Below are 23,712 nucleotides of genomic sequence, written 5' to 3'. Positions count from 1 at the left end.
ACAGCTTTTTTCCACTGTAGATGTCTTTGAATATAGATGTATTTTATTTCCAGTAGAATTTACCCTGTTTTAATTTTTATAATATTTTGCAAAAAGTGGTTACGTTTCTGTAATGTTTTGAATATAATAGTTAATGATACTTCTCTTAATTGCAGAAATGTGGTTTGGTTTTGAGTTGGAAGAGAGTGCAAGGGGCATCTGGAAAACTTCAAGGTAACTGTTCATGCTTTTCAAAATCTCTAGATATACGCTTGTTTTTATTAGCTGGCAGCATTTTAATATCATGACACGTTGCTATTCTTAATCATTTTACATTTTAAGATGGTGTAATATGGTAGCTGCGAAGTGCTTTCTAGTAATGGGCTAGTATTTTCTGTAATTGAGAATAAAATAATATAATTGAGATGGTCAAATGGAAAAATGTCTTGGGATCCTAGTTTGCTTGCCTTTCTTTTCTGAAATTGAATGATTTTATAGACTATTTCTGAGAAAGCTTTGTCAGTTTGGACTTAGCCCCCAAAGGAACATACTATTCTAACACTTTTACAAGTCATTTACAATAATATGTATTGTTCTTCTCTGTGAAGGATGTTTTCCTGATGTAAAATTTACCTTTCCTATTGTCAAGTTGAACTGATTTAATTTTTGTGATCTTTCCAAAATGACTGCAGGAAACAATTTTGGTTACAATTTTTTTGCTGTGTTTTTGTATCTTGCTAGGTTTGTGGGGTTTTTTTCTTTTTAAGGATGTAGTTCAGTTCCTTCAGCTTTTTTATATCTCACACTTTATTTTTCTGTCAAAAATGGTTTTCTCATTTAACACTTTTATGTAACTGTTGTGAAGAACCTAGTTTGAAATATTTGAAAGTTTGAAACCCTTCCCTCTAGTTTAACAGTGAGCTGTTGATTGATGCCCTTGGTCGTCAGACAATTGCAAATCCACCTGAGATGTCATCATATAAACTGAATTTCTTAGTTAAGACAAATATGTCAAAAGCTTTACAAACACAATCATAGAGTAGTTTGAGTTGGAAGGGACCTTTTAAAGTTTATCTAGTTCAACCCCCTTTGAAGGGCAGGAACATCTTCAACTAGATAAGGTTGTTCAGAGCCCCATCCAACCTGACCATGGAAGTTTCCAGGGATGGAACATCTACAATGTGTGTACTGGTTCCATCTTATTTATTGGACTGTTAATTATATCACAGATGAGTTCTGTGAGTGAACTTCGAGTTTTTATGATGTGTACTCCTGGCTTTTTAAAAACAAGTTCCTGCATTCCAAGTCTATTGATTTAAAACACATTTTTAAACAGAGTAAATTACCTGAAGAGCTTTAATGTGTTTACTTCTCATTTCAATCATCCATTTCAGCCTTTGGATTTTGTGAGTACAAAGAGCCAGATTCTACCCTACGAGCACTGAGACTACTCCATGACCTCCAGATTGGAGAGAAGAAGCTGCTGGTCAAAGTTGATGCAAAGACAAAGGCTCAGCTAGATGAATGGAAAGCAAAGAAAAAGGCATCTAATGGGGTATGTATATAATGTGTGATTTGCATTCTTGTAGTAGAATGTCAGTGTAACATTACTTTCTAGATCAGATTGTGAGCATGTCTCAGTTTCTACTTCTTTCTGTGTCTTTTATTCATTTTAGGATGTTGCCAGAATCACATTAGCGAGTCTGAAGTTATGTTGAAAGGCAGAGAAGTGTCAGCTCTTAATTCCATAGTGTTTGAATTTACCTGCAAACTACATTTCTAGAATCAATTCTGTAATTCATTATAAAGTGTAGTAATAGGTGCTATATGTTTCGATTCTGTTGCTTCATTTTTGTTTAGAAACTCTTGAAAGTGCTTAAAGTGCTTTCTAAGCCCTAGAAAAAGTTACTCTGTCAATCTGTAAATTTGCTGTCTGAGGGGAATTGAGGTTTCTTTCCCCTCCACTGATGATCTTTTGGAACAAAGAAAAGAAAAGGAAGGAAGTAGATCATTCAGTAGAAGAGACAGATATCAGGCAGTGGACTGCTTTCAGAGGGGAAAATTGCTTTTGTACTATCCCTTTCTAAAGCTAAGGATCTGTTCTGAAATAATTGCAGATATTTGCTATGTTGAATTCTTACTGAGATGCAAACATACTTAATTGACAAGTTTGCATTGAAGTTAATGGTGTCTGTTTCTTTGCTGAAAGAAACCTTTGCTGTGTTTCAACCCAAATCAAGTCAGGCTGTGTCTCTAACTCCTAAAGTTTTGTATGTGCTTTAAGATATCACTTAAAACCAATTTTTTTCTGTAAAATCAAAGTGAGAAGAGGCTCTAGTTTGGAAAACTAAAAATTCTAGTCACACTGTAGCAAGTAAATGTTAAAAAATTCAGTTTGGAATTTTTCTTAAATGTATGTAGAATATAGTGGAAACACAGTTACTTTTATTTCATTTTCCCTAATCAGAAGTAGAAGCATAATGATGACTTGAAGTTCTTGACATATTTTTGAGTGGATAACCTGTGTTTGGCATGAAATCCAATAGCTTAGTAAAGCAGAGTGCTAACTTTGTGAGGTTTGAATGGAGTACTGTATGAGCTCTTAACCTAGGTAAGGGCTTGATTGGATTGCCCTTTCATTCTATACTTCCTTGTTTCTTGTTGACATCACCTGTGATACTGTGTTTCACAGCTGATGTTACAAACAAGCTTAAACTATTTGTGGAGTTCTTGTACATCTCCCACGAATTTTGTGTCCTGTGAGTTACAGTCAGTCTGGGGGTATTGATGGTAATACAGCATTGAGTACTGTTTGTGGCTTTGGTGAAGGCAACTCTATGAGAATGAGATTAACTCCATGTTTTCTGTTGGGTTTTATTGAATTTGGCTGGTTTTTCACTCTTTTTTGTGGTGGTGCAAAGAAAGGCTGTGAATTGCTGAGGAGTATTGATGAAGTGCATTGTAATCAAACTGCTTGCAATTCCTTTCATACCATCGTTGGTGTGCTGGTGCCACTTGGATCCAAAAGTTTCAAATTTTCTCAAATATTTGAACTAAGAAATCAAACATATAAACTACAATATGATTTCATACAGAGACACACCAAGCAAACCTTTACCTTATTAGCTGCTCTCCCTGATCACTTCTTCTCCCTGGATCTCTTCAATTCCACCCCTGTCACCACCTTCTAGCTCTTTTCAGCCTGCTCCTCCTTGGCCTGGCAGCTTCTTCAGCTCCAACTGAATCCTCCCTTCCCCCTCATTCTTAGCTGCTGCTCCATCAGACCCTTCCCTCCCCCTCACTCCACCCACCACCTATCGTTTGACGGGATACACAGCTGGATTCTCAGGTGAGATTCCATTTTTCTAAAAGATTCAGGGGATCAAGAGGTGGGCTACCTTGCTTGGTGTGCACATCATCTTACTATGCTTTCATGTAATATTTAGGGAAATGCACTTCTTTGTGTTCCTTTTCCTCTATACAAGGTTGAAAGGGGCAAAAAGATGAGGAACTGCAAAATACTTGATCAATAACAATTTTAAAAATAGTTTTGTTGTGCAAGGAATGTTTTCCCTAATGATGTTTCTTTAATATAGTTCTCCAATTTGAAGTTGCAGCTTGGAAGTTTTAGGTAGGCATTTGTATTGCATGGCATTTAAGTAGAAGGCTTGGAGGAGCTGCTGTTGAAGTGACTTGAAGTTCTGGAACATAAAAGGCAAAACTTTTGTCCAAGAGCTGCACTATAGTGATTGCCTTTCTGGGAGTGTGTGGATGCTCTCTCTTTTCCTGTCGACTGCCTTAATGATCATTTTTCTGTTCTATTTTAGTAAGTTATTTTATTATACAATTCCACACTTGCTCTCTGCAGCCATTCCATAGAACTGTTGAATAAACTGGTATTGCCAGTGTGAAAAGACCTGACTAATACAGTGCAATTGATAAAATTACTTGTATTTGTAGGTGGTTTGGTTTTCATGTGGTGAGTTGTTTGGTTTTTTTGGTATTTTCTCTCTTTTTTGGTTTTTTTAAATTTTTTTGTTTGTTTGGGGTTTTGCTTTCTTATAGTAGATACTGTAGGGGCATGAATGTGATGATGAAAGGTGAACTTCTGATAAAACAACTATTACTCTCAATTTGTTAAGTCCTGTTACTTTACCATTTTTCCTTAGAACTCCAGACCAGAGACAACAAATGATGATGATGAAGCACTGGATGAGGAAACGAAGAGAAGAGATCAGATAATTAAAGGGGCCATTGAAGTCTTAATACGAGAATATTCCAGCGAGCTCAATGCCCCCTCCCAGGAATCTGACTCTCACCCCAGGAAGAAGAAAAAGGAAAAGAAGGAGGACGTATGTGTTTTGATTTTGGACAAAACAGATTTTTTTTTTCTTCAACTCACCTTTATATAATGGCCAAACCTTGTGCAAATACTTTAAACCTAAACTTCTGATGAGAAAACAAATCAACAAGCGTTGATGTCAGCAGCAGTTCCTTCTTTTTTTTTTTTTTTTTTTTGAGCTGAAAGCTAGTCAGTTATAGACACCATCCTTTCAGGATGGTTTAGGGATTTAAGCACATAAACTTCCTGGAACAACAGGTTTGAATCTGGGCAGGACTGAACTGACCTTTCATCCCTCTGAAGGTGGAAATACTGAATTTAGTGCAGTTTAATCTGTATGTGCATATAGGGTTTTTCAGATAAGAACTTAAAAAAACAACTGTAAAGAGTTCCTGCATACCATCCACTTCCAGTGAAAGATGCCAGGGTGCTATTGTAATGCCATGAATTTGGTAGTTTTTGACAAAATACTTCTCTCTGCTTCTAGAATGCATTCTTGTAGTGTGCCTTGATCCAAATGGTTGCAGCTCTCTACCCGTATGTGGAAGCACTTCATTAGTTCTGTATGTCCTTGAAGGGATCCTTCGGGGATGAAAGGCACATTGTAATCTTCCTGCCTTACAAAATCACTTTTAAACACGTCTCAATTTGGCTGGATTTGGTCAGCCAGCTTTCCTATCTTGTGCAATGTGAAAAAAAATCATGTTAAGCAGGAATGAATGTTCTGGTTTAGACCTGCTTCTGTGAATGACCTTTTTATGGATTAAAACAAAATGGAGAAGGGGGAACAAGGATAAGCAAACTCAGACTTAGCTTTTCCAGCAAAGTTTCTAACCATGGGAAAATGGGCTTTCCCACCTACCATTCTGCACCTTATATGAAAGAGAATTGGAAAGAGATGAAAGAGATTGGAAAATTGTTTGACAAAGATTTTTACCCACTTAAGTCTTCTGCAAAGTACATATTCCAAGGCAATGATGCAGCTTGTGGAGTTTAAATGTGGTGCAAGAAACATCTCCCTCAGGGAGCAAGTCTATCTTCCCACAGTGTTGTTAGTCATGGCCAACCTGAGGTATAAAAGTGCTGAGCTGAGACTTTGTTTTTCTTTCTTCTCCCTCCCTTTGGGAGAAGATGTTTTCTTTGATGACAATTTGCCAATGAGTCACTGTCTAATGCTATCAGCTGTATTTTTTTTGTTACAAGCACTGTTACAATGTGTATTGTCCTGTGGGTAAATATACATTTATATGGCTATGAATAATGCTAGGTAGTTAAACACTATAAGAGACCTTTGCAGCCATGAAAAGCTGGGTGCTGTAGCAGAGCAATATTCTCTTAGCTCTGTGTTGTGTAGAACTTTACTGATCTGAGCCAGTCAAGTAGCCAAATGAGCTCTTTTAAAATACACAGCATTTGCGGGTTGAAATTGCACCCCATCATCCTTTCTATACTGGGAAGGAAGACAAGAAACTTGGAAGTTGCCATCTTTGGCCTGTGTGGATAGAGGTGGGAGTGAAGAGATGGTACTAGCTTCTTGTTCTCTTGTCCATAAAGGAGAGGGGAGAGAAAGACTGTTGAGGCTGGGTGGGAATGGGAAGGTGGATGCAGCTATATTGTGGGGGCGGTGAGGGAGGTGTGGAAACTCACCAGCTTTGGGGCTGTTGTCCCCTGAAGGGCCTGGTGTGGAGATGACTCCTGCTGGTGTTAGCAGCAGAGGCTGTTAGTTCTGGGTGAAGGCATGACTGCTGTGGGGGAGTTGAAAATGTGTGCGGGGAGCTGAGAGTGAGTGGAATCTGGTTTTCAATTTCAAGCACGGGGGAACCTCGCTAATTCGCACTAACTACAAGAGCAGGTGCAATCTACCAAATTCTGCGAATTAGCGAGTAAATAAGATCAAGACGTACCCACTGCAAATAAACTTATTTATTTTGACAAGTGTAGCTTAGCCTTGTTTCTGATGCTACCATAGCGTACTAATATCCTGTAGTACACTTGTAATTCAGTGAAGTCTTACTAACATGAGACGTCACTATGTGGTTTTAAGTAGTTCAGCCAAGGGAGAATTAGCGAGGTTCTTCTGTAACTTTGTTGAATCAAAGAAATGAGATCACAGCAATACAATATTGCTTTGTAGTACAAACATACAAAACATTGTTTTTCAGAGTAGTGTGCAATCAATTTTTAAAAAAAAAAATCTCCGTGGATTTTTCCGCAGATTTTCCGCAGATTTCCAGTGGCCCCACTGATACCTTATCCACTCATCACCAAGGTTCGTTTACATTGTAGGCTTTGACAATGACTATGTTTACTGCTAGTTGCCAGATTTGTGACTCTTGTCCATCTGATTTTTTTTTTTTCCACTCATTAACATCAGACTGTCAGGTTTGGTACTGCAGAAGGACTTTATTTATCTCTTGCAAGACTGGTTGAAAACTTCTAACCTTCAGCTTTTCTCTTGTTCTCCTTTGTCTGTACAGATGGCTGTTAATGCTTTTACTCCTGTCCCCCTTGTTTTTTAGGAGGATATAAATGCTATAGAAATGGAGGAAGACAAAAGAGACCTGATATCAAGAGAGATCAGTAAATTCAGAGACACACACAAGGTAGTATTCTTGTTTTTGCACTTGATACAAATTAGGCTTTTTCAAATCCAAAAAAAACCACTATTATAAAATTTAGCAGTACATTGCAGTATCACTTAAAATTATGTTTTTATTAGGTTTAATATACATGTAGTTCTTTACAAGTCAGAAAAAGACAGTTGCCACGTTAAAGTGGCCCGTGACATCTTTATGCTAAGACTTTGATTGCTACTGAGTGTTTTTCAGTCTTCTCACTTCAGCATGAATAAAGGCAGCTTAAGTTGCTACACATACATTAAGTCAAGATATTTATAAGTGAAAGCTAAATGGGGCTGCAGTATAAGACATACACTTGAGTGTGTTTCTCTAGGTAGTTTTGTAACATTATCCAAGATTTTTGAAGAGATGAAACGTGAATTAAATTAAAGTCTTTTATTTTAATAGTTCTAAGTTAAGAGTGGGGGAAGATTAAAACTAGGTCAGTGGTTACCAGACTTACCAAACTTTAGATGCATGGAAGAACTGTAAATTCCCATAAAGCTAATCTATTCATTGACCCCCACCATTATGATAGAGATCATATGGTGACTAATGCAAGATGAAACTCACAGCTTGGAAAGTAACATGGAATAGGATGTAAGTATGAGTTTCTGTTTTTTATTATACTTATGGATGCCCCCTCAGAAAAATATGCAAAGGGGTAACTGGCTTGGAAATGTTTGTGCACATCAAGTCCCACCCCAGGGTCCCCACTTACAGAAGTTTCCACTAATGCTAGTGCAAATGTGAATGTTTCTGCTGCGATACTTGCGGATCGGAGAGCACAGCTATGCATGTGATGTTCTTATTTTAATGTTTAGCCTTAAAGTCGGTATTAATTTTTCCCCCACAAGATTGGAGTGATCCTTGGCCTAGGAAAGTATCAACAAGCTGCTCTTCTGAGCACACACTTTTCTTTCAAAATACCCCCAAATCAGCATTAAAGAAAATGTTGAAGATACAGCAAGGTGAATGCTTGCCCATGTTGTTCAGCTCTACCACATGCAGTCACTGGGGATGGTACCATGTTTTCGTGCAACCATATCAGTATGAACACAGGTGACTACATGTTATTGTATGTACATGTTTTCAGTTTTTCTCTTGACTAAAGTTTTGCAAGATAGAAACCTGGGGGGAAAAAAATCTAGAAAAAGTCAACTGAAGAAGCTCAGCAATTGAATGTGAAACTGTTTAGTGGTGAAACTTCAGTAGAATTACGTTCAATTCCAAGCCCCAAGTTGTCACTGATACTAAAATGCAAACGAGTAATACTTTTTTTTAAATTGCAAACAAAACAAACAAAAAACCAGGCTTCACAGTTTCGGAAGCTGTTGGGCATTTTGCTGCCCGTGATTTGTATTTTTGGGGGGCTGTTTTGGATTTCTTAACATTAAAAATCAACTGGAAGTAGTCATTGTGTATATTGGATATGTTTAAAAGGGGCTGTTGAATCCTTAGCAGCGGGCTAGTGAGCACAGTGAACCTTTGCATGTTTTTGGTATGAGTTTATAAACAATAACGACAGACTGTCAGGGTATCAGCATTGCAGGGGGCGTCCATTTACAGCACGGACGAGTCTGAAGAGAGCTCAAGGTAAGATTTATAATTCTTCTACCTGTTCATTTCTGTTCATTACTTCAGTTTATCTGATACTGTTCCCATCCCATTACCCTGTCAGATCCTTTTATTTAGGTTTACAGAAGTTGACTGAGGTCAGAATTTGATTACAAAATACACCAGTTTATTTTTTCAATTGGACTTTAAGGAAGTGGACTTAAGAAAAGGATTTTAATATACCAAAACTTGTGTGTGTGTATTTACACCTCTGTGAATATATTTTTAATAAAAGAAAGAAACTCACTCTCTTGAGAACTCTCACCATAAACAAAGTTTTTGAGAGTGGTGAAAAAGCAAGAGTTCAACTAAAGAAATTTCTATTGGAACATCTAAGATAACCTGTAAGTATCAACCACTTCAGTATGTAAACTTTCTTTAAAAGTATATGAAATTTGAGGTAAGTTGTTTTTAAAAGTTGACAACCTAGTTTAAAATTTGACCCTACTGAGGTTTAACACTGTAAAGCTCCTGGATAATACAGTCCTTAGAAATTAGTTTTACAGCCCAGTGTGTATTATAGGATCTAAGTTTTATTTTTTTCACATCAGTTTTCTACCAATTCCTACCATTTTTAGTCCCTTTTTCCTTTGTGATTTCAATGTATCCAACATGGGTTTGCCTGTATTGTGTTATCAATGCAGCATAGTTTCACTGGATACATTAATCACTAGTGAATTAGCTTTATTTCTGTAATCCTTTGTCGGTTCTCTGGTCCCTGTGCCTATGGCAGAAGAACACTAATCAGGTAAGATTGCTTTTTAAAGTTGTCTTAAATGCTTTGTTTAAAAGAAAAGAACAAAAAAAAAAAAACACAAACCAGAGAAAATGCTGTTTCATTGTTCCAGTTTTTAATTTCATTTCAGTGATGGTAAACGTGGAGCCAAAGGGGATAAACCTGTTCATTCTGCTCAATATTTGTTCAAAAAGTGGTATTTTTGCATCCATCAGGTTGAAATTTGGTATATTTGGTTGTTATTTGGTATATTTGTGAACCGTGTACTTGCTCTTCCTCCCAGAAACATAGCTAATAGGCAAGGTTAATCCAGTGTTGGCGGTCCATGTCCTAGCACAGCATCTGTAAGTGAACACATAACAATTGCTTCCAAGGATGGATTTATCTATCATTCTGTTGATGTATTTTCTATTGTCTTATAGGAATTCTGGTCATAAGAACTGTTTCTATATGAAAAAAGGGGCAATTTTGTACAATTTTTAGTAAAACTGTAGCAGGTAACCTTTAGTTTCTGTGTTTCAAAAGAGCTATTTCCAACCTTTTTTTTAACTGTCTCCATCTTGCAGTGGTGGAAGTTAAGATTCCATTCTGCAGAGTCCAGTTCTTACCAATGAACACTTAGAACTTTTTTAGGGAGGGAAAAGGGAAAAAGTGACAGTTTTCTTCACTGTTTAACCACATGCACCATGTGTAAGTGGATATATTTCTTTACCCAAGTTTTCATCTAGGATGGTTTTGGTGTGCCAAGACTTTTTGGGAAACAACTCACTGTCCCCAGTAAGCATTACACTGAAATATATTTTCCTAATTGAACTGAGTTAATTTTGTCAGCTGGAAGTTCACTTTACTTGTACCCACCTGGCTTATAGGGCCAGTGGAATTTGAGTCCCACCCGAGTCGTGACTGGTAGTGCACACTGAGTGTGCCGTTTAGTCAGCTCATAATACCAGGCCAGCCCTACTCTGCTAAGGTTGGAGATTGCTGGTCTGTGTAGATTTGTGCTTTTGCACGAAATTTAGTCTTGTGATTGCTGCATTTTGATTTCATACTTCCGAGTTCCAAAAAATACCCACCAAACCCTATTTAATATTTTAAAATTAGTGGCGGTTTTGGTATTTCCATTACCAGCCTTGTGTGTTGCGTCGGGAATATCCAGTTTGTGTAACTACAAAATTAACTATGAAAGATCTCTTGTTGGTTTTTAGAAACTGGAGGAGGAAAAAGGCAAAAAGGAGAAAGAAAGACAGGAAATTGAAAAAGAACGCAGAGAAAGAGAAAGGGAACGGGAGCGTGAACGAGAAAGGAGGGAGCGTGAAAGAGAGAGGGAACGTGAACGAGAGAAGGAGAAGGAACGGGAGCGTGAACGGGAGCGAGATAGGGACCGTGACCGAACTAAGGACCGAGACAGAGACCGCGAGCGAGACAGAGACCGGGACAGAGATCGTGAAAGGAGTTCAGACCGCAAGGATCGGAGCAGATCAAGGTAAATGTACTTCAGCTGCTATTTATTTCACTTGTTCTTAGTGCTGTTTACTAAATGCATATAGTTCAGTAGATCAGCTGCCATTCAAAAGAGAATGATCCTTGTGGAAGATCAGAGTAACAGCAGGAAATCCAGACTGGGAGAGCACTTGGTTTCCCCCACAGCACAAGAATATAAAAACTGCAATATGCAGTAAGCAACTCTCCAAATATGATATAAGCATACTGGTTTTATCTTAGATATCTCCTGGTTTTCATTATTAGCGTTATTCCTGCTTAAGGTTATCTTATGTTTGTGGTATTTCTTGGCTTAAGCAGGTTTTATCATTTCCTTTGTTACATAGTGGGCTTCTTGGTTGGATTTTGGGGAGTTTTCTTTGAGTTGATTTGGTTTGGGTTTTTTGTTTGTGGATTTTTTTAGTAAAAGCAAGGGGATTACTCTTTCAAGCTGTAATTAATCATATCATATTCCAAGTGCTGCTTCCACATGAAATCATGTTGTCAGAAGTTTTAAAATTGTCTCTAAGCTGCATGAACACGAAAGATTTGTTAAGGATACCCTTTATTTCTGGTGATTTTGGCTGTGCAGAACTGCTAACTCAGTCTTGTAAGAAATTGCCCTATGCTCGTGCTTCGTTTCTGTAGGTATTGCTATTTAATGGTTAGTGTTCCAACAATGACTTTTAGGGGGTTTTGGAGTACCTGTCAGTAAGTATTGATTTTTTTGCCCATTTCTGTACCAGCTAATCATCTACAACTGCGGAAGAAAAATAACCTCTAAGATGCTATTAATCCTTTGGTTGAATGGGGAGGAAGGTTCTCTACTGAACTTTGGGGTTTTTTCTTCCTTCAGAGAAAAAAGCAGAGACAGGGAAAGAGAGCGAGAACGCGAGAGGGAAAGAGAACGAGAACGCGAGAGAGAACGGGAAAGAGAACGGGAACGGGAGAGAGAGCGGGAGAGAGAGCGGGAAAAAGATAAGAAGAGAGACCGAGAAGAAGATGAAGAAGATGCCTACGAACGACGAAAACTGGAGAGGAAACTGCGTGAAAAGGAAGCTGCATATCAAGAGGTAGGTTGGAATTTTTAAGATTCTTTAAATAAAAAAAAAAATCTGAGAGTTGATAACAAGTCCTCTAGTATAAAATACATCATTCTCCTTTTCCTAAATATGTTTTTTATCTTTTGAGAACGTGAGCTGGGACAGAATCTGTTAATCACTGTCAAAACAGACTTTTTATTAGTTTTTAATTAAAATGATGCAAATTATTTATAGTACAGTTATTTTAAACAACAATTCAAACTAACCTTGAAGTAGTACTGCTGTTCTTAATGTTCTTGAAGATGGAAGTGTATTTTCTTCTGTTGCAGCGTCTTAAAAACTGGGAAATCAGAGAACGAAAAAAAAGTCGAGAATACGAAAAAGAGGCTGAGAGGGAAGAAGAAAGAAGACGGGAAATGGTAAGGCTTATAGTTTGACATGTGATTTGCCCTGCCTTGTTCTCTTGGTCCCATTTAGAATGGAATATTCTGCTGTTACGTTTATGGGAAGTAATAGAGCTCTCATTTTGTATAAAGGCCGTGTGTGTTTTTCATCCCAAAAAATCCCCAGTTAATAGACTTGAAACAGAAGATGTCTGGTAAGTGGGAGTACTATTTAAAGTCTGAAAAACAAAGCCTAGTGGTTTGGTCTTATGAAGGCAGAAGAGTGAGAAGTAGGCAGCTGCAAAATACTCTGGTCTGATCATCATGTACTGTTATATCTGTAACTTGTGTCAGATTTGTGACAAAACCTACTGTGTGTTCTATGTCATTTAGGTAGAACTAGACCTGTTTTTTTAACTTCCAACCTGCTCATGTGCCCAAACTTTTTATGCGATACATTAAAGAACATTGCATCGTATCTATGCACTTGATAAATGCCTGTCCTTAGTTCATTAGTTGTGAAATTATCACAGTTACCAATGTAACACTTGGAAGCTTTGTTGGAAGAGACACCTTTGGAAGATAGATAATTCTGTAATCTCATCGTTTTGTGCTAAAGCATAAAGAAATTATTTTAAGTTTTAGGGGTGTTATTTCACTTCATAGATTCCTAGAGAAGGGGAGAAGATGTTGAGAGAGTAGAGAACGGGTAGAAATTGCTTCAAAGCCATATATGCAAAGAAACACGCAGGGGAAAGAGAATTATTGAAATACATTGTTTCATTTGGAATCCAGGTGTTCCCTCTAAATGCATGGGGAGGGGGGAAAAATGTACTCAGTGATATTTTCCATTCCAAATCCTCTTGCGTGCTGGCTGTGGATGGCATTTGTAGCAAACATTGTTTCATTTTGTGCTGAAATTACAATCATAATCATAATTTGTTTCTCAAAGTCATTAGCACAGAAATATATTGTTGTTGGTTCAAGGATATTGCTTAAATACAGGTTAGAAGGTCCTAATTCAATTTCTCTTAAAGAACTGGGGGTTTTGCCTCTTTTATCAGAGGGGGAGAAAGTGTCTCCTCTCTTTCTCCCTCGCCCCCTACAGTGTTAGGCCTGCACATTAATACCTCATAAGCCTGTACATTAGTGCCACATGGTTGTTTCAGTACCACAACAGGAGGGTGCTTATCCTAGGGGCAGCTATCAGGTTTGTTTCTGTGCATGACTGTCTTAAAAAAGCCCTTGAAACAAAGCAGTACTGATAAAATACACTTAGGCTACCATGTTAAAATACTCAGTAGCAGACTTAAAGGATTTGGAGAAAATAAACTTTTGATCCTCTTTATCTGTAGTGTAAAAAAATATATATATATGTATGTGGGTGGGCGGGTGTGTGTGTGTGTATATATATATGTGTGTGTGTGCAAATCAGTGACACAAAATCAATGGACCCTCTGGATGCAATACCAAAACTTTTCCGTTTTCTCTTTGGAAAACGCTGTATTTTTAGTTTAAAGCAGAGTAGATCTACAAATAACTTGCTAATAACATTAATAAATTTTAAACTCCTGGAAAGGAAACCAGAAATCATCAAGTTTCAATTCCTTGCAGGCAAAAGAAGCCAAACGGTTGAAAGAATTCTTAGAAGATTATGATGATGACAGAGATGATCCAAAATACTACAGGTATGTCTTTGTATTCCTAGCAAAAAAATGTCCATTGGTAATTTAAACACAATTGTGGGGTTTGTTGGCAGGGGCTTGTGGAGTTTATATTTGACTGGTAATGTGGTAATGTAAGGTTAATGTGGCAATAATTACCTAACTTTTTTTTGGTGTCACTTCATAAGTGACAGAGTGAAAAAGGAAGCTCCTTACTTCTACTGGTTAATGCATGGGAGTAGGTGTCATTCCTATCACTTTATATTTGTGAGGCAGGGCAAAGGTCAGTGTAATATCAAAATAAGGTGCTGGGAGCAGGGAGAAGGGAACAAGCATGCCTCTAAATAATTCACTGCAAAGAAGCTGTAAATAATATGAAGAACAAGCTTGTTAATGTAAATGATTGGGAACATCCTTCAGCGTGGGACTAACTAACATTTGCATAAAACTAATTTAGCAGAAGTGGTTCTGGCCAAAACCCTATAAAACTTAATTATTTCTCTAAAGAGATCAGCAGCCACATGCTCTACTTTTGTTTAATGTGGTGGGGTAGATTCTGTACAGTAAGGTTGAGAAATGGTATCTTAAGATTCTAATGTTACAACAACAGAGGATGCCAGGTGCTCTTAGAATCTTATTTTCATTTAGTGGAGGATGCATCTGCATTAAATTTTTCTTGTATTGTGGTACAAGCCCCTCATTGAAATGATGTCTCAATAAAAATTATGTATCTTTTATAGGGGTAGTGCTCTTCAGAAGAGGCTGAGAGACAGGGAGAAAGAGATGGAAGCAGATGAACGAGATAGGAAAAGGGAAAAGGAAGAATTAGAAGAAATCAGGCAGCGTCTTCTTGCTGAAGGACATCCAGATCCAGATGCAGAACTCCAGAGGGTAAGTTGCTGTTGGTGTGACAGGAAAATGAATCCTTTCTATTCTGGTTGTATTGAGCAAAATTGTGTAAGAAACCTGATATTTATTATTACCTCTATTTGCTTTTTCTTACAAAGATGTCCAGATAGGCAGTAGGAACAATGAAAAGAAAATACTTTCCAGATCAACATCCTATTGAGCAAAATTGTGTAAGAAACCTGATATTTATTATTATCTCTATTTGATTTTTCTTATAAAGAAGTCCAGATAGGTAGTAGGAACAATGAAAACAAAAAGACTTTCCAGATCAACATCCAGATTTTGATGGGGTTTGAAAACAAATTTGAATTGGATTCCTTACAAGAATGCTAGTAGTTACATGTCTTTTCCTTGACTAACAGCCTTCCAAAGATTTAGATTATTTTCAAACAGTACTGGTTTTGAGAGAGCTTCTGTTTTTGCTAATTGTCTATTTCATCGTAGATGGAACAGGAGGCTGAGCGACGAAGGCAGCCACAAATAAAACAAGAGCCAGAATCTGAGGAGGAAGAGGAAGACAAGGCAGAAAAAGAAGAAAAAAGAGAAGAGCCAGAGGAAGAAGAGGAGGAGCCTGAACAAAAGCCCTGCCTTAAACCAACTTTACGACCCATCAGTTCTGCTCCATCTGTTTCTTCAGCTAGTGGAAATGCAACTCCTAACACACCTGGTGATGAATCTCCCTGTGGCATCATTATCCCTCATGAAAATTCACCTGAACAACAGCAACTGGAGGAGCATCGGCCCAAAATTGGACTCAGCCTCAAATTGGGCAAGTTTAAGTTTTATTTCAATCTTCCATATGGGATCAAAATAAAAATTGTCAAGCTGAGTAGCCACATGGTTTTCCAAATATGTCGTATGGTTTAATGTATTTATATCAAGTAGATGTTATCCAGCTGCTGTGCTTGAGTTGGCCTATCCAGAAGACACATTTTATAGAGCTCTCTTCATCTAAAAACTTGAGGGCAAAAATGGAGAGAAATTTAGGCATGTTCAAGGGCTAACTTTTGTAGGAATGTTCTGAGCTGGAATTGGTTATTTTCACATGCTTTTTCACCCTAATATATCTGTAAATATCTCTTTGAAACTCACTGCTACTTTTCATTGGTGTAACTATATGTTAAATTTAAGACCTAGGTAGTTCTTACGTTTACTTAAGACCCTTTTAAAGAAAAAAGAAAATTAGATGTTTTTTTCCTTCCTTCTAGAATATAACAATAAACTGAGGACAGTTGTGAGTGAAATTTGAGCCTAGAGTTCCTTAGTACTGTAGCAATTTCCTGCTGTTTTAAAAAAATTATTTCTGAGCAGCAGAACTAAGAACATTTGTATTACTGAAGGTTTGTGTGTTTATTATTTACTATTTTGACTAAATTATGCCGGGCTGCACTTTAAGCTCAGACTGTGTTATATCTTGAATGACAAGAGACTGTATGGTATTAGGCTGATGAACGCTTTTCTCACGCATTGCAGCCTTTCAGTCTGTGCTCTGCCTTTGCTGAGGTTGGGGCTTGACTGTAGTCTTCCCTCAGAGAGTGCTAATTGGTTTCAGGGCAGAGAAAGAAGACCATGTTTTTCAGATGGGTCAGTCTGAACACACTCCATTAAAGATTTTTACCTCTTTTGCCACTTCTGTAACAGAGTTTGAGAGATTAAAAGCCAATGACAGGCATTCATAGAATTTTATGTAGCATACAGAGCAGTATTCCTCAAGTAATGGGGGAAGAGCAAACTAGTTCCAGTTGCAGTTGATGAATATGTTACTCTGCCTTTTGGGTTGTAGGTGCCTGCAACAGTCCTAATCAGCCCAATGCTGTAAAAAGGAAGAAGCTTGCTGTGGATAGTGTTTTCAATAAATTTGATGATGAAGACAGTGACGATGTGCCCCGGAAAAGGAAACTTGTTCCCCTGGATTATGGAGAAGAAGATAAAAGCAATATCAAAGGCAGTGTCAATACAGAAGAAAAGCGCAAGCACATTAAGAGTCTCATTGAGAAGATACCCACAGCAAAACCAGAGCTCTTTGCTTATCCTCTTGACTGGTCAATTGTGGATTCAGTAAGTTGATTCATTTAACCATTTTTAAAAAGGCTTAATTTTTCCAATTAAACATTATAGTTGAATAGAAAAGCAAGATTACTGGGACCCCAGTGGACTGGAGTATCATCATCAAGTGGAGTCAAACTTGAGTCCTCTCTTTATTGTTCATACATAATCTTCATCCTTATTCTGAAGCATGGCTGCTTATTTTTGTTTGGTTTCTCTCGAATTGCCATTACAAGTTATCAAGCAGTTTTATGGAAAGAGGAAAAAAAGACTGTAAAATGTTTGAGTGGCTCTCAGAAATACTTGCAGATGCCAAATCTCTTAAGGGTTATATCATTGATAGCAAAACGTATCTTCTGTTAAATAGCTGTTTGAGTCTTCTAGATGCTTATTGGGCAGTTGTTGCAACAGAGTGAAGCTTAAGGTAATTATTAATTCTGGTTTTGTGGTTTATTTCCAGACGCTAATGGAACGTCGAATTAGACCATGGATTAACAAGAAAATAATAGAATATATTGGTGAAGAAGAAGCCACACTAGTTGACTTTGTTTGCTCTAAGGTTTGTGTCTTCTGCATTCTCTGTGAAGTTAGAGCTTTGCTCCCTACTTAAAAAGCAACAGTGACTCCTGTACTTGTGTTTATAATGGCTTGTCTTGGTTTATCTTGGGACTGCCCTTTGAGAGCCAAAGCAAGTCCTGAGAGTATTGTGACACAGTTGATTAGCAGACAGTCAAAAGCAGAAGTTGAATATTTGCCATGCTCACATTATATATGGGTGTGTGTACATATGTAAATAAATTGAACTCTGGTATTGAAAGACAACTTACTTGGTTCTGGGAAAAAAAAATACTTAACAGGTACATGAGAAATCCAATTAGGAGGAGTGATACAGGGGAGAATTTTGCCTTTGTATTCATTAGCAGCTTATTGTTGAAGGAAGAGAAGCTTTTTCTTTAAATTAAGGAAACACAATTGGAGATATAAGAATAGCCAGCAAATACAGGACAGACATGTGAATCTCTGGAGCTTCCTGGAACTTGTTCCTCAGTAGTTTGCCATAAAGTAGGGCTCACTATGATGGATTCTGATGCAGTTCAATACTAATTTTTGCCATGGCTATTACTGGAACCTGATGAACTGCAAATACTTCTTGCATGTGTAGAGCTGTCAGAATTCCTTGGACACAGCTGGATTTTGTCAAAAAATGTATATAGGGTTTATTCTAAGTTTTCAGTCTAAAAACTGTTTGTTTCTTCCAGGTTATGGCTCATAGCTCACCTCAGAGCATACTGGATGATGTTGCCATGGTAAGCAGAAATTCTGTAACTTATATACCTTCTACATTTTACTGAAGCTAAAAGTCAATTATGCAAAATAGCAAGACTCCATAACAGAAAACATGTGTTAAAAATGATTAAGCACATCATGCTAGCACAGGTATTATTTTGCCGTTACAGCACCTAGGTACAAATTACTGACCCCTCTTCAGAACTTCTGAGTACTCAGAAATGGGGAACAAAAATTTTTGTCCCTAATAGTAGGTGTCAAAATCAACAATAACAGAACTGTATCAGAAATAAAATGTTTTATTCCTTCTTGTTCTTACGAGTAGATTTTTATTAGTGGTTTAGTGGATCTTTTCCTAATTAATGAGCAAAAGGTGTTTTTCCATAGAAAAGTAAAAGCTCTTTTTTGCCTGGTGTTGGAAGAGAGAAACAGAGTGAAATGATGCTACTGTTCCACCATGTTTTCATACACCGAAAGGTGAATAAAAACTGATCCACTCTCTTCCTTTAAAGAAGCTTGGAGGCAAGGTTGATAGAAGCCACGTGCATAGTGCACGTGTGACTTTGGAACTTTGGAGAGATGCTGTGCATGCCAAAAGTTTGTACGGATTCAAGAAAAGCCTAGATAATAAGTTCAGGGAAGAGAAATTCAGTGAGGGTTTATTTAACAAATATCCAAGGAAGTTCCAAATGAAAATGAGCAGAGATTAGGAGTTAATTTAAGGGAAGATACCACATGTGCATATCCTGTTCTTAAATTGTTTCTAAGCCTGCCATTTCTCTGCCTCTTCCCAAACCTCTTTTGGATGCTAGTTTACTGATGCTTCTGCCTGTAAGTGCTCAACAGCTGCACTATACAAGTAGGTAGTTAGAGCTTGGTCAAGTCACTGTTGCCAGACAGACAAACTTGCCAGAGTTTCATTTGGTCCCTCTCTCAAGGACTTGTATTACACTGTATCTATTTCTTCTGATGTATCTACAATTAGTCTTTATAACTGGAATGCATAACCTAAAAAATAATCTGTAAAATATGTATTTCCTACAGGTACTAGATGAAGAAGCTGAAGTATTCATAGTCAAAATGTGGAGGTTGTTGATATACGAGACAGAAGCAAAGAAGATTGGCCTAGTGAAATAAAGCACTCTCCTTGCTTCTAGGGTTCCATTTCAATTTTGGGCTTTTTTTTCCCCCCCATTGTTCAGAGACTTCGAATTCTCTCTGTTCTCAGAGACTTGAGACCTGTATTTTTTTATGTAGAAAATGTGAATTTTTTTGTCCTCTGCTCTGAGGCCCCTTTTACCCTTCTCAGTTAGTTATCAAATCCTGCATTGGTTCTCTTTATAATACAGGAGGTACAATTACCGGTATGTTTTATAAGCTGCAGCTACTGTACATGCTCTTTGGTAATTTTGTTATGTTACTCAGATTCTTGTAAATATTAAGAAAAAAAAAATCCCTTGTTTTGCAAAACATTTGCACTTAATGTGGAACTATATCAGTTACAGATGAAGACAAAGGATTTTACTGCAAGTTTATCAGTCTTTTTTTGGGAGCATACTTCCCCTTTTTTATTTAAGAAATGATGAAATACAATTTAAAAATAAGCATCTTGAGCTGTTTTCACGGAACAGCTTTGTGTGTTCATTTGATCTCTTCATCTGACTGGAAAAGGAGTTCCTTCAGACTTCTCTTTCTAATGTGAACCAGTAGTAATCTTGGTACTTTGTTGCCCCCTAAGAGTTACTAATGAAGCTGGGAACCTAATCTCTTGTAGATGCTCTGCTTCTTTCCCAGAAAGTGCAAATCACAGGAAGCTTTTTATTTGCTCAGTTAAAACAAGAGCAGGACCTAAATTCAGTAAGTGCTATCTAATGGTTTTTGGTTTTTTCTTCTGCTCAATTTAATTCTAGCCCTGCCTGCTATCCCGTCTGTCTCAAAATAATCAGATGGCTTTTTTAAGAAGAAACTATTTTTTAAAACTTTTTTTTAGTATTTAGACAAAGCAAAAAGCCCTGTTTGGATGTAACTGTCTCTTAAAAAAAAAAAAAAAAGAACAACCATGTAAACTAAAACATAAGTTGTCAAACAAAGCTGAAATCTTGTTTTTATCCATACTGTTAAACTAGCCCTGACTTTTGTTTTCTACTGTATGCAGTCTGTTGTCCACAGAAAGAGGGTAATATTTTCCTGCCTTGTTTGTATGTTTTTTTTATAAATAGACTGATATGGTATAAATGATGACATGTACTGTAAACTGCATTTTTTTTATCTCATACCTGGGTAAGAAGTCGAATCTATAATGTGCTGTGAGCTGTTCTGATTGCAGGAGGACTGTGTTCCAGGGAGCAAACGGTCTCAAAGTTATTTTTAATTTTTGAAACAAATTTCTTAATATCAGACAAATTAAGTAAAGGTGTTCCAGTATCTCTGTATTGTATTTAACTGAAGGATACAGGTTGACCTGTTCAGAAAACATAACTGTGACCTTGAGTTACTAGTTGTTTGTATCTGGAGAGGACACTTGAAAACACTGTTCTTAACAATTGGGATCGTGTATAGGTTCCACCATGTAAATATTTCAGATATTAAAAATGTATATATTTGATTTAAGGGTCAATATTCTTTTGGAGTCTTATGCAGCATGCAATTGTATTTAACACTGCTTACTGAATCAAGTGATCCCAAAGTAAGGAGCGGGGGTGGGGGGGAGTGTTTAAAACTACCTCCTGCTTATATCAGGTGACTAGAAGCCTGCAAATTTAGATGTGATCTCAATATGTTCTTTCTCATCCCTGTGATACTACACTACACATCACCAAATGTTCTTTTTTTAACTTGAAGTGTCATGCTTAGAGGTTACTTTCATGTGCTCGAGTTTGCCTGAGAATGTTTTGGTTTGCATGCTTACGTGTTGCAATCTTTCTATTTTTTTTTCTCTGCAACTTGATGGTTACAACCCTAAGAAATTACTTCTCTGTTCTCCCTATACAGTTCTGCATCACCATTTACCAAAATGTTTTCAAATTCTAAATAAATTCAAAGCTTGCTCTGTTTGTAGCAAATACAGAGAAGAGGGAGAGTGAACTTCACGAGTGCCTTTTGACCTGATAAATTACATTCTCTCTCATTAGTAGTAGTTAAACAAGAAAAATGTGACAAACACATTGTAATGCCACTGTGTGACAGATTGCCCAACATCCTCATCCAGATTCTTCAGAGAAAGCTCAAGTTGTGAAACTTCAGTTTATTTCTGCCCTAAAGTAGAGCTGTGTGTGCAATGGACGTAAGCTTGTACTCCTGAGGAGATTGAAGGTGCTGGGATGAGAAAGACACATAAACTCTAAGCTGGAGTGTTAAATATCTAGGTAAATAAGTATAAAGAATCGTTGTGATTAAAAAAAATCAGTTTTGTGGAAGTTCAGGTTTTTTTCAGTAGTGGAAGAAGAAAGGAATGTTCACTAGATGAACTCTGATTTGGCTTATCAGCTTTTGCTCTTTCAGAATGCAAGTATAAAGTCACTTTACTTTTACCTCTTACTGAAAGTTTTGTTATTATGTCTCAGTGATATTGTATTTTGTGTTAGTGATGCTGGGGAGTATAACACAAGTTACGTACTGCTGAGGTTCTTAGTAATAGAAAGTAACTTCCATTTGTTAACTTTCAACATGCACTAACATAATTATTTCAAGATAAATTTGAGAAATCTGGGGTAGAAAAAGCCTTTTTTGCCAATATTGCCAACTTCACTGTCTGGATGTATGATTTAATACACACTCTTTGTTATGTTAAACACAGATCAAGAGTGTGCTTAGATTGTGCTACATGAGTAAAGTACAGATGTTGCCACCAGGTACCCAGTGCATCATGCCATAGTAACCCATACTGTGAGGGAAAGTTACTCCAAAAGTTCCACACACTGTGTAATGAAAAAATACCAGTAATTACACAACAGAACAGGATGTACTTGTTTATCTGGACCTTACAGTGGAATAAGGCTTTAAAACTTGACATAACACATGCTCTTTCTTATTCTCCTTATAATCATTTTGTGTAACTGCCATTCAGTGTTTGGAATATGTCAATACAAAATCTAAAGTATCATTTTTCTTCATTAATATGCACTGAAAAGAAATGGGAAACAAAGAGCAAGTAAGATCCATTACCAAGAAATACATATTTTTATATTATCTTTTAAGTTGGTGAGAGTCTTATTTTGTTCTTAGAGTATTTAACCTGCTCATCTGCTGATTTGGTCTTCTAATCTTAGCTGTTTCCTTCATTCTCTTTAGGCAGGAACCTGTACTAAAAATAATGATAGCTAGATGGTCATGGCTCTAAATGTGGGCAGGGGAAAAGCCCTAAACAGTGAGTTTAGCTTCTTACTGAATTCCTGTGTCTTACTACTAATGCTTTCCTATTATTTAGAGGGAATTAGACCTTTCATGTTCTTACTAAACAGGGTTGCTAGATAGCTGCTTGAAGGAGTAGTATTTTGGAAAGCAGATACACTGAAAACTGCAAGCTCTTGGGTTTTATATTACAATTGAGTCACGCTTTTTCATATTCTGTATGTTATCTGGTGTAGGAACATTGAGTACAGAATTAAAAATTAGTACACAGTCATCCACTGTGAGCAGTATAAGGTATTGTTTAATAGACATTTCATCATAGATCAAACTGATACTAATAATAGAAAAGAGTTTGGTACAGCTGTGTGCCTGTGTTTGGCTGGTTGACTTTTTTGTTTGGCTGTTTCTCCCTTTTAAATTACAAGTAGTTTTATTTGATTAATGGTTAGACATCACTTTCAGTCTAAAAATGGCTTCTTAAATGCATTTCATATTTCTGTGAGCTACTGAAAGTCAGTATTTGCATAGCAATGCTTAAATCAAACCTTTTAGGTGCAATAGTTCTGTCCCACTTAATTTCACCATAGATTTTCCTGTAGTGTAGTCAAATACTGGAATACAACATTGTTTTAAACATGCAGAATTGCATGGCCCCTCAGATTTTACATTTTTTATATTCAGAGTGGTTATATCTATCCTAGCATTTGCTAATATGTTACTAACCCAATTGATTATGCACTTGAAAAGGAATTCTGGATGATACTTCAAATGTGGATAGCAAGGTAAGTTTCAAATTTAGAATTAACTTTATTGTTTTTTCGACTAACCAGTCACAGGTCTACGTAGAGGCTTTTTGAAAAAATACCATGTTGACTTTTAATACGGTTTTTATTTTGAAATATAAATGTCCCTTTAAGTTACTCTCTCAATGCCTTTTTTTGGGATCATTTTAAAACAGGGTTACTGGCATATGTATAACTTGTATTCAAAAGAGCCGAGAAGTGTATTTTCTCATAAAACCTCTCTTTACCTGGCACCAGGTTAAAAAGGTCAAGCTGCATTTCCTTTGCACGATTCCTGGCGGCTGGACTGAGCGACTGTTCACTGCTGTCCAGCCAGCCTCTCCCAAGCGCTGCCTTTCTTCGGTTCCCACCCGCGTCTCTTGGTTCCCGGCCCTTGCTGAGGGCAAAGCTCTCAGCGTGTTCTTTGGGCGGCGGCTGCCCCGGCCCGGGGCCGGCCGCAGCTCCCGCCCCGGGCCG

At 37.3% G+C, this 23,712-nt stretch overlaps 2 protein-coding genes and 1 long non-coding RNA gene across 5 annotated transcripts in view; 2 read left to right on the top strand and 1 right to left on the bottom strand.

Moving 5' to 3' along the window:
* The window catches only part of RBM25 (RNA binding motif protein 25), a 32,259-nt gene extending 11,551 nt beyond the window's left edge, over window positions 1-20,708 (top strand). The window contains exons 5-19 of one of the 2 annotated variants that reach the window (XM_041399769.1): window positions 156-213; window positions 1,374-1,534; window positions 4,149-4,331; window positions 6,537-6,590; window positions 6,841-6,924; window positions 10,498-10,775; window positions 11,628-11,844; window positions 12,144-12,233; window positions 13,812-13,885; window positions 14,602-14,752; window positions 15,215-15,539; window positions 16,554-16,828; window positions 17,277-17,375; window positions 18,076-18,123; window positions 19,148-20,708. In XM_041399769.1, coding sequence (XP_041255703.1) covers window positions 156-213; window positions 1,374-1,534; window positions 4,149-4,331; window positions 6,537-6,590; window positions 6,841-6,924; window positions 10,498-10,775; window positions 11,628-11,844; window positions 12,144-12,233; window positions 13,812-13,885; window positions 14,602-14,752; window positions 15,215-15,539; window positions 16,554-16,828; window positions 17,277-17,375; window positions 18,076-18,123; window positions 19,148-19,240 — 2,190 coding nt within the window. In that variant the 3' untranslated portion in view covers window positions 19,241-20,708. The remainder of the gene's footprint in view (window positions 1-155; window positions 214-1,373; window positions 1,535-4,148; window positions 4,332-6,536; window positions 6,591-6,840; window positions 6,925-10,497; window positions 10,776-11,627; window positions 11,845-12,143; window positions 12,234-13,811; window positions 13,886-14,601; window positions 14,753-15,214; window positions 15,540-16,553; window positions 16,829-17,276; window positions 17,376-18,075; window positions 18,124-19,147) is intronic. The other variant, XM_041399780.1, reaches the window with a different exon arrangement.
* LOC121333465 lies at window positions 9,386-23,695 on the bottom strand. The gene is made up of 3 exons (XR_005952292.1): window positions 23,484-23,695; window positions 12,081-12,154; window positions 9,386-9,634 (listed from the first exon to the last, which is right to left on the bottom strand). It is a non-coding gene; the product is annotated as an uncharacterized LOC121333465 (long non-coding RNA).
* Window positions 22,763-23,712, top strand: part of PSEN1 (presenilin 1) — a 26,557-nt gene continuing 25,607 nt past the window's right edge. The window contains exon 1 of one of the 2 annotated variants that reach the window (XM_041399822.1): window positions 22,763-23,235. The gene's annotated coding sequence lies outside the window, so the exon portion shown is untranslated. The remainder of the gene's footprint in view (window positions 23,236-23,712) is intronic. The other variant, XM_041399793.1, reaches the window with a different exon arrangement.

Source organism: Onychostruthus taczanowskii, unplaced genomic scaffold (assembly GCF_017590055.1).
Source record: "Onychostruthus taczanowskii isolate IOZ18803 unplaced genomic scaffold, ASM1759005v1 scaffold1, whole genome shotgun sequence".
Lineage (NCBI taxonomy): Eukaryota > Metazoa > Chordata > Aves > Passeriformes > Passeridae > Onychostruthus > Onychostruthus taczanowskii.
This window is presented reverse-complemented; position numbering and strand designations above follow the sequence as displayed.